The following is a 13,389-nucleotide window of genomic DNA, read 5'->3' on the forward strand; positions in this document are numbered from 1 at the left end:
TTCTAAACCCTAACAGTCTAGTATTCAGTACTGTAGTAATACCAGTTACTGTGTGTGTTGGTAGAGTTGTAGCCACCAGTCACCATTTCTAAACCCTAACAGTCTAGTATTCAGTACTGTAGTAATACCAGTTACTGTGTGTGTTGGTAGAGTTGTAGCCACCAGTCACCATGTCTAAACTAGTCTAGTCTTCAGTACTGTAGTAATACCAGTTGTTGTGTGTGTTGGTAGAGTTGTAGCCACCAGTCAGATGTGTAAACTAGTCTAGTCTTCAGTACTGTAGTAATACCAGTTACTGTGTGTGTTGGTAGAGTTGTAGCCACCAGTCACCATGTCTAAACTAGTCTAGTCTTCAGTACTGTAGTAATACCAGTTACTGTGTGTGTTGGTAGAGTTGTAGCCACCAGTCAGATGTGTAAACTAGTCTAGTCTTCAGTACTGTAGTAATACCAGTTACTGTGTGTGTTGGTAGAGTTGTAGCCACCAGTCACCATGTCTAAACTAGTCTAGTCTTCAGTACTGTAGTAATACCAGTTGTTGTGTGTGTTGGTAGAGTTGTAGCCACCAGTCAGATGTGAAAACTAGTCTAGTCTTCAGTACTGTAGTAATACCAGTTACTGTGTGTGTTGGTAGAGTTGTAGCCACCAGTCACCATGTCTAAACTAGTCTAGTCTTCAGTACTGTAGTAATACCAGTTGTTGTGTGTGTTGGTAGGGTTGTAGCCACCAGTCACCATGTCTAAACTAGTCTAGTCTTCAGTACTGTAGTAATACCAGTTACTGTGTGTGTTGGTAGGGTTGTGGCCACCACTCAGATGCAGCCTGTGGACGCCAGGAAAGCCTTCCCCTGCTTCGATGAACCTGCCATGAAGGCCGTGTTCCACATGACCCTCCTCCACGCACATGGAACAGTGGCTCTGGCCAATGGCATGAATCTAGGTAAGCATGGAACCCTGATCTCTGGCCAATGGCATGAATCTAGGTAAGCATGGAACCCTGATCTCTGGCCAATGGCATGAATCTAGGTAAGCATGGAACCCTGATCTCTGGCCAATGGCATGAATCTAGGTAAGCATGGAACCCTGGCTCTGGCCAATGGCATGAATCTAGGTAAGCATGGAACCCTGATCTCTGGCCAATGGCATGAATCTCGGTAAGCATGGAACCCTGGCTCTGGCCAATGGCATGAATCTAGGTAAGCATGGAACCTGATCTCTGGCCAATGGCATGAATCTAGGTAAGCATGGAACCCTGATCTCTGGCCAATGGCATGAATCTAGGTAAGCATGGAACCTGATCTCTGGCCAATGGCATGAATCTAGGTAAGCATGGAACCCTGGCTCTGGCCAATGGCATGAATCTAGGTAAGCATGGAACCTGATCTCTGGCCAATGGCATGAATCTAGGTAAGCATGGAACCTGATCTCTGGCCAATGGCATGAATCTAGGTAAGCATGGAACCTGATCTCGGGCCAATGGCATGCATCTAGGTAAGCATGGAACCTGATCTCTGGCCAATGGCATGAATCTAGGTAAGCATGGAACCTGATCTCTGGCCAATGGCATGAATCTAGGTAAGCATGGAACCCTAGCTCTGGCCAATGGCATGAATCTAGGTAAGCATGGAACCTGATCTCTGGCCAATGGCATGAATCTAGGTAAGCATGGAACCCTGGCTCTGGCCAATGGCATGAATCTAGGTAAGCATGGAACCCTGATCTCCGGCCAATGGCATGAATCTAGGTAAGCATGGAACCTGATCTCTGGCCAATGGCATGAATCTAGGTAAGCATGGAACCCTGTTCTCTGGCCAATGGCATGAATCTAGGTAAGCATGGAACCCTGATCTCTGGCCAATGGCATGAATCTAGGTAAGCATGGAACCTGATCTCTGGCCAATGGCATGAATCTAGGTAAGCATGGAACCTGATCTCTGGCCAATGGCATGAATCTAGGTAAGCATGGAACCTGATCTCTGGCCAATGGCATGAATCTAGGTAAGCATGGAACCTGATCTCTGGCCAATGGCATGAATCTAGGTAAGCATGGAACCTGATCTCTGGCCAATGGCATGCATCTAGGTAAGCATGGAACCTGATCTCTGGCCAATGGCATGAATCTAGGTAAGCATGGAACCTGATCTCTGGCCAATGGCAGGAATCTAGGTAAGCATGGAACCCTGATCTCTGGCCAATGGCATGAATCTAGGTAAGCATGGAACCTGATCTCTGGCCAATGGCATGAATCTAGGTAAGCATGGAACCCTGATCTCTGGCCAATGGCATGAATCTAGGTAAGCATGGAACCTGATCTCTGGCCAATGGCATGAATCTAGGTAAGCATGGAACCCTGATCTCTGGCCAATGGCATGAATCTAGGTAAGCATGGAACCTGATCTCTGGCCAATGGCATGAATCTAGGTAAGCATGGAACCTGATCTCTGGCCAATGGCATGAATCTAGGTAAGCATGGAACCCTGATCTCTGGCCAATGGCATGAATCTAGGTAAGCATGGAACCCTGATCTCTGGCCAATGGCATGAATCTAGGTACGCATGGAACCCTGATCTCTGGCCAATGGCATGAATCTAGGTACGCATGGAACCCTGGCTCTGGCCAATGGCATGAATCTAGGTACGCATGGAACCTGATCTCTGGCCAATGGCATGCATCTAGGTAAGCATGGAACCTGATCTCTGGCCAATGGCATGAATCTAGGTAAGCATGGAACCTGATCTCTGGCCAATGGCAGGAATCTAGGTAAGCATGGAACCCTGGCTCTGGCCAATGGCATGAATCTAGGTAAGCATGGAACCTGATCTCTGGCCAATGGCATGAATCTAGGTAAGCATGGAACCCTGATCTCTGGCCAATGGCATGAATCTAGGTAAGCATGGAACCTGATCTCTGGCCAATGGCATGAATCTAGGTAAGCATGGAACTCTGATCTCTGGCCAATGGCATGAATCTAGGTAAGCATGGAACCTGATCTCTGGCCAATGGCATGAATCTAGGTAAGCATGGAACCTGATCTCTGGCCAATGGCATGCATCTAGGTAAGCATGGAACCTGATCTCTGGCCAATGGCATGAATCTAGGTAAGCATGGAACCTGATCTCTGGCCAATGGCATGCATCTAGGTAAGCATGGAACCCTGATCTCTGGCCAATGGCATGAATCTATTTATGTGTGCTGACGACTGCTTCTAGGTCCAAAGGGGATCTGTGATCTGTTTCCTAAATTATAGTTAGCGAGTTTAATGCTACAATCTGCTAAATTGACCTCTCTTGCAGACTGAGAGAACAAGTTCTGACAAACTCTCAAGAACTGACCGAAGAAAAAACAACCATTGCTTTTTTTTGTTGAACATTTTCAGAGTAAGCTGCTATACTATCAGATAAATCATACAAATATACTTTGTAGGCTAATCCATTGCTGTACTCGATTGATTATATACTAACTTCTGTAACCTTATCTAAGTCTATGGTAGAACCTCAGAGTGTTGATGTTGTCACGGTGGGGATCTGAACTCCTGCTGCTGGGGAAACCAATGTCTCTCTTACCCTCACTAACCCGTATCTCTGTCTCCACCTGTACCCTCAGTCAATGTCTCTGCTACGCTCACTAACCCGTATCTCTGTCTCCACCTGTAGCCTCAGTCAATGTCTCTGCTACGCTCACTAACCCGTATCTCTGTCTCCACCTGTAGCCTCAGTCAATGTCTCTGCTACGCTCACTAACCCGTATCTCTGTCTCCACCTGTAGCCTCAGTCAATGTCTCTGCTACGCACACTAACCCGTATCTCTGTCTCCACCTGTAGCCTCAGTCAATGTCTCTGCTACGCTCACTAACCCGTATCTCTGTCTCCACCTGTAGCCTCAGTCAATGTCTCTGCTACGCTCACTAACCCGTATCTCTGTCTCCACCTGTAGCCTCAGTCAATGTCACTGTCAGCGGCCAGGATGTTACTCGGACCAGCTTCGAACCCACACCGCTCATGTCAACCTATCTACTCGCCTTTGTCGTCAGTGAGTTCGGTTTCATCCAGTCACCAGAAGGGGAAAAAGTTTTGGTACATATTTTTTTTAATTAATCTGCTCTTGTTCTTATTTGTCTGCGTTGGCTGCTCTGGGATGAAGTTTCCCCTAGGTACAGATCTAGGATCAGTTTCTAGTAGGTAGTAGTGATGGTGGAGTGGTGTTTCCCCTAGGTACAGATCTAGGATCAGTTTCTAGTAGGTAGTAGTGATGGTGGAGTGGTGTTTCCCCTAGCTACAGATCTAGGATCAGTTTCTAGTAGGTAGTAGTGATGGTGGAGTGGTGTTTCCCCTAGGTACAGATCTAGGATCAGTTTCTAGTAGGTAGTAGTGATGGTGGAGTGGTGTTTCCCCTAGCTACAGATCTAGGATCAGTTTCTCCTCCCCTAACCTTACCTCAGGTATCCCAGAACTAAAATGTTGCATAATTTAGTCAGGTGTTTACGTATTCTGTTCACAAGAGATCACCCAAATCCTAACCTTAAAGAGATACTGCTCTTAGAAAGGAGATAAAGGGCCTCATTGCCAAACTGATCCCAGATCAGCATCTCTAGGGGCAACTTGGAAAGTAGATAAAGGGCCTCATTGCCAAACTGATCCCAGATCAGCGTCTCTAGGGGCAACTTGGAAAGTAGATAAAGGGCCTCATTGCCAAACTGATCCCAGATCAGCGTCTCTAGGAGCAACTTGGAAAGTAGATAAAGGGCCTCATTGCCAAACTGATCCCAGATCAGCGTCTCTAGGGGCAACTTGGAAAGTAGATATAGGGCCTCATTGCCAAACTGATCCCAGATCAGCATCTCTAGGGGCAACTTGGAAAGTAGATATAGGGCCTCATTGCCAAACTGATCCCAGATCAGCGTCTGTAGGGGCAACTTGGAAAGTAGATAAAGGGCCTCATTGCCAAACTGATCCCAGATCAGCGTCTCTAGGAGCAACTTGGAAAGTAGATAAAGGGCCTCATTGCCAAACTGATCCCAGATCAGCGTCTCTAGGGGCAACTTGGAAAGTAGATATAGGGCCTCATTGCCAAACTGATCCCAGATCAGCGTCTCTAGGGGCAACTTGGAAAGTAGATATAGGGCCTCATTGCCAAACTGATCCCAGATCAGCGTCTCTAGGGGCAACTTGGAAAGTAGATATAGGGCCTCATTGCCAAACTGGATGAGGGAGACATTATTGGTTTGTTTCTCTATGCTGCCCTCTGTCGGTCTCTACAGATCAGTACAGCTGGTGGCAGAGACCCTCATTTATAAAACGGATTTACCATCAATTCTGATCTTAATGACTGACGCAGAAAACCACGTATTAGTAGTTATTTATAAAACCTTACTTTGACGTGGAAATGATCTTATCTCTACTCAGAGTCTGGACTTGACGTCAGTGATTTTCCTGCTGGTTATGTATGGCTATTCTTTCCCCTTGCAGTTTAAGGACAGACCATTTCTTTCCCCTTGCAGTTTAAGGACAGACCATTTCTTTCCCCTTGCAGTTTAAGGTCAGACCATTTCTTTCCCCTTGCAGTTCAAGGACAGACCATTTCTTTCCCCTTGCAGTTTAAGGTCAGACCATTTCTTTCCCCTTGCAGTTTAAGGTCAGTTTAAGGTCATACCATTTCTTTCCCCTTGCAGTTTAAGGTCATACCATTTCTTTCCCCTTGCAGTTTAAGGTCAGACCATTTCTTTCCCCTTGCAGTTTAAGGTCAGACCATTTCTTTCCCCTTGCAGTTTAAGGTCAGACCATTTCTTTCCCCTTGCAGTTTAAGGTCAGACCATTTCTTTCCCCTTGCAGTTTAAGGTCAGTTTAGGGTCAGACCATTTCTTTCCCCTTGCAGTTTAAGGTCAGACCATTTCTTTCCCCTTGCAGTTTAAGGTCATACCATTTCTTTCCCCTTGCAGTTTAAGGTCAGACCATTTCTTTCCCCTTGCAGTTTAAGGTCAGACCATTTCTTTCCCCTTGCAGTTCAAGGTCATACCATTTCTTTCCCCTTGCAGTTTAAGGTCATACCATTTCTTTCCCCTTGCAGTTTAAGGTCAGACCATTTCTTTCCCCTTGCAGTTTAAGGTCAGACCATTTCTTTCCCCTTGCAGTTTAAGGTCAGACCATTTCTTTCCCCTTGCAGTTTAAGGTCAGACCATTTCTTTCCCCTTGCAGTTTAAGGTCAGTTTAAGGTCAGACCATTTCTTTCCCCTTGCAGTTTAAGGTCAGACCATTTCTTTCCCCTTGCAGTTTAAGGTCATACCATTTCTTTCCCCTTGCAGTTTAAGGTCAGACCATTTCTTTCCCCTTGCAGTTTAAGGTCAGACCATTTCTTTCCCCTTGCAGTTTAAGGTCAGACCATTTCTTTCCCCTTGCAGTTTAAGGTCAGACCATTTCTTTCCCCTTGCAGTTTAAGGTCAGACCATTTCTTTCCCCTTGCAGTTTAAGGTCAGACCATTTCTTTCCCCTTGCAGTTTAAGGTCAGTTTAAGGTCAGACCATTTCTTTCCCCTTGCAGTTTAAGGTCAGACCATTTCTTTCCCCTTGCAGTTTAAGGTCAGACCATTTCTTTCCCCTTGCAGTTTAAGGTCAGACCATTTCTTTCCCCTTGCAGTTTAAGGTCAGACCATTTCTTTCCCCTTGCAGTTTAAGGTCAGTTTAAGGTCAGACCATTTCTTTCCCCTTGCAGTTTAAGGTCAGACCATTTCTTTCCCCTTGCAGTTTAAGGTCAGACCATTTCTTTCCCCTTGCAGTTTAAGGTCAGACCATTTCTTTCCCCTTGCAGTTTAAGGTCAGACCATTTCTTTTTACTTGCAGTTTAAGGTCAGACCATTTCTTTCCCCTTGAAGTTTAAGGTCAGTTTAAGGTCAGACCATTTCTTTCCCCTTGCAGTTTAAGGACAGACCATTTCTTTCCCCTTGCAGTTTAAGGTCAGTTTAAGGTCAGACCATTTCTTTCCCCTTGCAGTTTAAGGTCAGTTTAAGGTCAGACCATTTCTTTCCCCTTGCAGTTTAAGGTCAGTTTAAGGTCAGACCATTTCTTTCCCCTTGCAGTTTAAGGTCAGACCATTTCTTTCCCCTTGCAGTTTAAGGTCAGTTTAAGGTCAGACCATTTCTTTCCCCTTGCAGTTTAAGGTCAGTTTAAGGTCAGACCATTTCTTTCCCCTTGCAGTTTAAGGTCAGTTTAAGGTCAGACCATTTCTTTCCCCTTGCAGTTTAAGGTCAGACCATTTCTTTCCCCTTGCAGTTTAAGGTCAGACCATTTCTTTCCCCTTGCAGTTTAAGGTCAGTTTAAGGTCAGACCATTTCTTTTTACTTGCAGTTTAAGGTCAGACCATTTCTTTCCCCTTGCAGTTTAAGGTCAGACCATTTCTTTCCCCTTGCAGTTTAAGGTCAGACCATTTCTTTCCCCTTGCAGTTTAAGGTCAGACCATTTCTTTCCCCTTGCAGTTTAAGGTCAGACCATTTCTTTCCCCTTGAAGTTTAAGGTCAGTTTAAGGTCAGACCATTTCTTTCCCCTTGCAGTTTAAGGTCAGACCATTTCTTTCCCCTTGCAGTTTAAGGTCAGACCATTTCTTTCCCCTTGCAGTTTAAGGTCAGACCATTTCTTTCCCCTTGCAGTTTAAGGTCAGACCATTTCTTTCCCCTTGAAGTTTAAGGTCAGTTTAAGGTCAGACCATTTCTTTCCCCTTGCAGTTTAAGGTCAGACCATTTCTTTCCCCTTGCAGTTTAAGGTCAGTTTAAGGTCAGACCATTTCTTTCCCCTTGCAGTTTAAGGTCAGTTTAAGGTCAGACCATTTCTTTCCCCTTGCAGTTTAAGGTCAGACCATTTCTTTCCCCTTTCAGTTTAAGGTCAGACCATTTCTTTCCCCTTGCAGTTTAAGGTCAGTTTAAGGTCAGACCATTTCTTTCCCCTTGCAGTTTAAGGTCAGTTTAAGGTCAGACCATTTCTTTCCCCTTGCAGTTTAAGGTCAGACCATTTCTTTCCCCTTGCAGTTCAAGGACAGACCATTTCTTTCCCCTTGCAGTTTAAGGTCAGACCATTTCTTTCCCCTTGCAGTTTAAGGTCAGTTTAAGGTCAGACCATTTCTTTCCCCTTGCAGTTTAAGGTCAGAAGGTCAGACATTTCTTTCCCCTTGCAGTTTAAGGTCAGTTCAAGGTCAGACCATTTCTTTCCCCTTGCAGTTTAAGGTCAGTTTAAGGTCAGACCATTTCTTTCCCCTTGCAGTTTAAGGTCAGTTTAAGGTCAGTTTAAGGTCAGACCATTTCTTTCCCCTTGCAGTTTAAGGTCAGTTTAAGGTCAGACCATTTCTTTCCCCTTGCAGTTTAAGGTCAGACCATTTCTTTCCCCTTGCAGTTTAAGGTCAGACCATTTCTTTCCCCTTGCAGTTTAAGGTCAGACCATTTCTTTCCCCTTGCAGTTTAAGGTCAGTTTAAGGTCAGACCATTTCTTTCCCCTTGCAGTTTAAGGTCAGACCATTTCTTTCCCCTTTCAGTTTAAGGTCAGACCATTTCTTTCCCCTTGCAGTTTAAGGTCAGTTTAAGGTCAGACCATTTCTTTCCCCTTGCAGTTTAAGGTCAGTTTAAGGTCAGACCATTTCTTTCCCCTTGCAGTTTAGAGGACAAGGACAGACCATTTCTTTCCCCTTGCAGTTTAAGGTCAGACCATTTCTTTCCCCTTGCAGTTTAAGGTCAGTTTAAGGTCAGACCATTTCTTTCCCCTTTCAGTTTAAGGTCAGACCATTTCTTTCCCCTTGCAGTTTAAGGTCAGACCATTTCTTTCCCCTTGCAGTTTAAGGTCAGTTTAAGGTCAGACCATTTCTATCCCCTTGCAGTTTAAGGTCAGACCATTTCTTTCCCCTTGCAGTTTAAGGTCAGACCATTTCTTTCCCCTTGCAGTTTAAGGTCAGTTTAAGGTCAGACCATTTCTATCCCCTTGAAGTTTAAGGACAGACCATTTCTTTCCCCTTGCAGTTTAAGGTCAGACCATTTCTTTCCCCTTGCAGTTTAAGGTCAGTTTAAGGTCAGACCATTTCTTTCCCCTTGCAGTTTAAGGACAGACCATTTCTTTCGCCTTGCAGTTTAAGGTCAGTTTAAGGTCAGACCATTTCTTTCCCCTTGCAGTTTAAGGTCAGACCATTTCTTTTCCCTTGAAGTTTAAGGACAGACCATTTCTTTCCCCTTGCAGTTTAAGGTCAGACCATTTCTTTCCCCTTGCAGTTTAAGGTCAGTTTAAGGTCAGTTTAAGGTCAGACCATTTCTTTCCCCTTGCAGTTTAAGGTCAGTTTAAGGTCAGACCATTTCTTTCCCCTTGCAGTTTAAGGTCAGACCATTTCTTTTCCCTTGAAGTTTAAGGACAGACCATTTCTTTCCCCTTGCAGTTTAAGGTCAGACCATTTCTTTCCCCTTGCAGTTTAAGGTCAGTTTAAGGTCAGTTTAAGGTCAGACCATTTCTTTCCCCTTGCAGTTTAAGATCAGTTTAAGGTCAGTTTAAGGTCAGACCATTTCTTTCCCCTTGCAGTTTAAGGGCAGAAAAATCTCACTGGGAAATCTCTGACTGACAGGATGTTTTATAAATGAGGCCCCAGGGTACAGGATGTTTAATAAATGAGGCCCCAGGGTACAGGATGTTTTATAAATGAGGCCCCCCAGGGTACAGGATGTTTTATAAATGAGGCCCCTGGGTACAGGATGTTTTATAAATGAGGCCCCTGGGTACAGGATGTTTTATAAATGAGGCCACAGGGTACAGGATGTTTTATAAATGAGGCCCCAGGGTACAGGATGTTTTATAAATGAGGTCCCAGGGTACAGGATGTTTTATAAACGAGGTTCCAGGGTATAGGATGTTTTATAAATGAGGCCCAGGGTACAGGATGTTTTATAAATGAGGCCCCAGGGTACAGGATGTTTAATAAATGAGGCCCCAGGGTACAGGGTGTTTTATAAATGAGGCCCCAGGGTACAGGATGTTTTATAAATGAGGCCCCAGGGTACAGGATGTTTTATAAATGAGGCCCCCCAGGGTACAGGATGTTTAATAAATGAGGCCCCTGGGTACAGGATGTTTTATAAATGAGGCCCCCCAGGGTACAGGATGTTTTATAAATGAGGCCCCAGGGTACAGGATGTTTTATAAATGAGGCCCCAGGGTACAGGATGTTTTATAAATGAGGCCCCAGGGTACAGGATGTTTTATAAATGAGGCCCCAGGGTACAGGATGTTTTATAAATGAGGCCCCCCAGGGTACAGGATGTTTTATAAATGAGGCCCCAGGGTGCAGGATGTTTTATAAATGAGGCCCCAGGGTACAGGATGTTTTATAAATGAGGCCCCCCAGGGTACAGGATGTTTTATAAATGAGGCCCCAGGGTACAGGATGTTTTATAAATGAGGCCCCAGGGTACAGGATGTTTTATAAATGAGGCCCCCCAGGGTACAGGATGTTTTATAAATGAGGCCCCGGGGTACAGGATGTTTTATAAATGAGGCCCCAGGGTACAGGATGTTTTATAAATGAGGGCCCCCAGGGTACAGGATGTTTTATAAATGAGGCCCCAGGGTACAGGATGTTTTATAAATGAGGCCCCCCAGGGTACAGGATGTTTTATAAATGAGGCCCCAGGGTACAGGATGTTTAATAAATGAGGCCCCTGGGTACAGGATGTTTTATAAATGAGGCCCCAGGGTACAGGATGTTTTATAAATGAGGCCCCATGGTACAGGATGTTTAATAAATGAGGCCCCTGGGTACAGGATGTTTTATAAATGAGGCCCCAGGGTACAGGATGTTTTATAAATGAGGCCCCAGGGTACAGGATGTTTTATAAATGAGGCCCCAGGGTACAGGATGTTTTATAAATGAGGCCCCAGGGTACAGGATGTTTTATAAATGAGGCCCTCCAGGGTACAGGATGTTTTATAAATGAGGCCCCAGGGTACAGGATGTTTTATAAATGAGGCCCTCCAGGGTACAGGATGTTTTATAAATGAGGCCCCAGGGTACAGGATGTTTTATAAATGAGGCCCCAGGGTACAGGATGTTTTATAAATGAGGCCCCAGGGTACAGGATGTTTTATAAATGAGGCCCTCCAGGGTACAGGATGTTTTATAAATGAGGCCCCAGGGTACAGGATGTTTTATAAATGAGGCCCTCCAGGGTACAGGATGTTTTATAAATGAGGCCCCAGGGTACAGGATGTTTAATAAATGAGGCCCCCCAGGGTACAGGATCTCATGCGGGAAAACATGTCTTTATTTCCAGATCAGGATTTGGGCTCGTAAACAGGCCATTGCTGAGGGCCAGGGAAATTACGCCCTCGAAAAAACTGGACCAATCCTGGAGTTCTTTGAAAACTACTACATTTCCAGCTATCCTCTGACCAAATCAGGTAATACTTAGAGAGTAATATCCTTCCTCTCGGATTCCCTGTCTGTTGTTGAAGAGAGATTCCTTCTGCGTCACAAATGGCACCCTATTCCCTTTGTAGGGACCCTACCTTTGACCAGGGCCCATAGGCCTCTAGGCTAAAGTAGTGCACTATATATAGGGAATAGGGCACCATTTAGGGCACCATTTGAGACTCACCCCATTGTTAAGTGTTGTGATGGATACGTCAGCTCCTTTACTCTGTAGACCAGATAGCTCTGCCTGACTTCAGTGCTGGAGCCATGGAGAACTGGGGTCTGATCACCTACAGAGAGACAGCCCTGCTCTTTAACCCTGCCAGCTCGTCCAATGGAGACAAAGAGTGGATCGCTACAGTCATCTCTCATGAACTGGCTCACATGGTCTGTATTACAGTCAATACTATACTGTTATATATACTGAGAGGCTGCAGCTGGCTCCCTGTATCCTGCCCCTCTCTGCTCCCTATGTCCTGTCCCTCTCTGCTCCCTGTGTCCTGTCCCTCTCTGCTCCCTGTGTCCTGCCCCTCTCTGCACCCTGTGTCCTGTCTCTCTCTGCTCCCTGTGTCCCTCTCTGCACCGTGTGTCCTGTCCCTCTCTGCTCCCTGTATCCTGCCCCTCTCTGCTCCCTGTATCCTACCCCTCTCTGCACCCTGTGTCCTGTCCCTCTCTGCTCCCTGTGTCCCTCTCTGCTCCCTGTGTCCCCCTCTCTGCACCCTGTGTCCTGTCCCTCTCTGCACCCTGTGTCCTGTCCCCCTCTGCTCCCTGTGTCCACTCTGCTCCCCGTGTCCCTCTCTGCTCCCTGTGTCCTGCCCCTCTCTGCTCCCTGTGTCCCTCTCTTCTCCCTGTGTCCTGTCCCTCTCTGCACCCTGTGTCCTGTCCCTCTCTGCTCCCTGTGTACCTCTCTGCTCCCCGTGTCCCTCTCTGCTCCCTGTGTCCCTCTCTGCTCCCCGTGTCCTGCCCCTCTCTGCTCCCTGTGTCCTGTCCCTCTCTCCACCCTGTGTCCTGTCCCTCTCTGCACCCTGTGTCCTGTCCCTCTCTGCACCCTGTGTCCTGTCCCTCTCTGCACCCTGTGTCCCTCTCTGCTCCCTGTGTCCTGCCCCTCTCTGCTCCCTGTGTCCCTCTCTGCTCCCTGTGTCCTGTCCCTCTCTGCTCCCTGTGTCCCTCTCTGCACCCTGTGTCCCTCTCTGCTCCCTGTGTCCTGTCCCTCTCTGCACCCTGTGTCCCTCTCTGCTCCCTGTGTCCTGTCCCTCTCTGCACCCTGTGTCCCTCTCTGCTCCCTGTGTCCTGTCCCTCTCTGCACCCTGTGTCCCTCTCTGCACCATGTGTCCTGTCCCCCTCTCTGCCGCTGTATGAATAGGGTTCATGTGTCCTGTCCCTCTCTGCTCCCTGTGTCCTGTCTCTCTGCTCCCTGTGTCCTGTCTCTCTGCTCCCTGTGTCCTGTCCCTCTCTGCTCCCTGTGTCCTGTCCCTCTCTGCCGCTGTATGAATAGGGTTCATGTGTCCACAGTGGTTTGGTAACCTGGTGACCATGAGGTGGTGGAATGACCTGTGGCTCAACGAGGGCTTTGCCTCCTACGTCTCGTATCTGGGGGCCGATTCTGCTGAACCCACCTGGAACATAGTGAGTCTTCCTGTTCATCATATCTGAGTGACTCCGACCTTGACTTGAGATTAAACATGTACAGTACAAATGTAACTGTCGCACAGCTGATATCTGCTCTCCAAATATACCTTTCTCAAGGATTTAACCCACAAAGAAATCTGCTCTCCAAATATACCTTTCTCAAGGATTTAACCCACAAAGATATCTGCTCTCCAAATATACCTTTCTCAAGGATTTAACCCACAAAGATATCTGCTCTCCAAATATACCTTTCTCAAGGATTTAACCCACAAAGATATCTGCTCTCCAAATATACCTTTCTCAAGGATTTAACCCACAAAGATATCTGCTCTCCAAATATAC

General features: G+C 46.4%; 1 protein-coding gene across 1 annotated transcript in view; it reads left to right on the top strand.

Annotated features, from left to right (window-relative positions):
• The window catches only part of LOC139575403 (aminopeptidase N-like), a 40,305-nt gene that overhangs the window by 4,379 nt on the left and 22,537 nt on the right, over window positions 1–13,389 (top strand). Inside the window, exons 2-6 of the mRNA XM_071400332.1 lie at window positions 796–938; window positions 3,932–4,071; window positions 11,279–11,405; window positions 11,651–11,805; window positions 12,931–13,044. Coding sequence (XP_071256433.1) covers window positions 796–938; window positions 3,932–4,071; window positions 11,279–11,405; window positions 11,651–11,805; window positions 12,931–13,044 — 679 coding nt within the window. The remainder of the gene's footprint in view (window positions 1–795; window positions 939–3,931; window positions 4,072–11,278; window positions 11,406–11,650; window positions 11,806–12,930; window positions 13,045–13,389) is intronic.

This window comes from Salvelinus alpinus, chromosome 5, assembly GCF_045679555.1.
Source record: "Salvelinus alpinus chromosome 5, SLU_Salpinus.1, whole genome shotgun sequence".
NCBI lineage: Eukaryota > Metazoa > Chordata > Actinopteri > Salmoniformes > Salmonidae > Salvelinus > Salvelinus alpinus.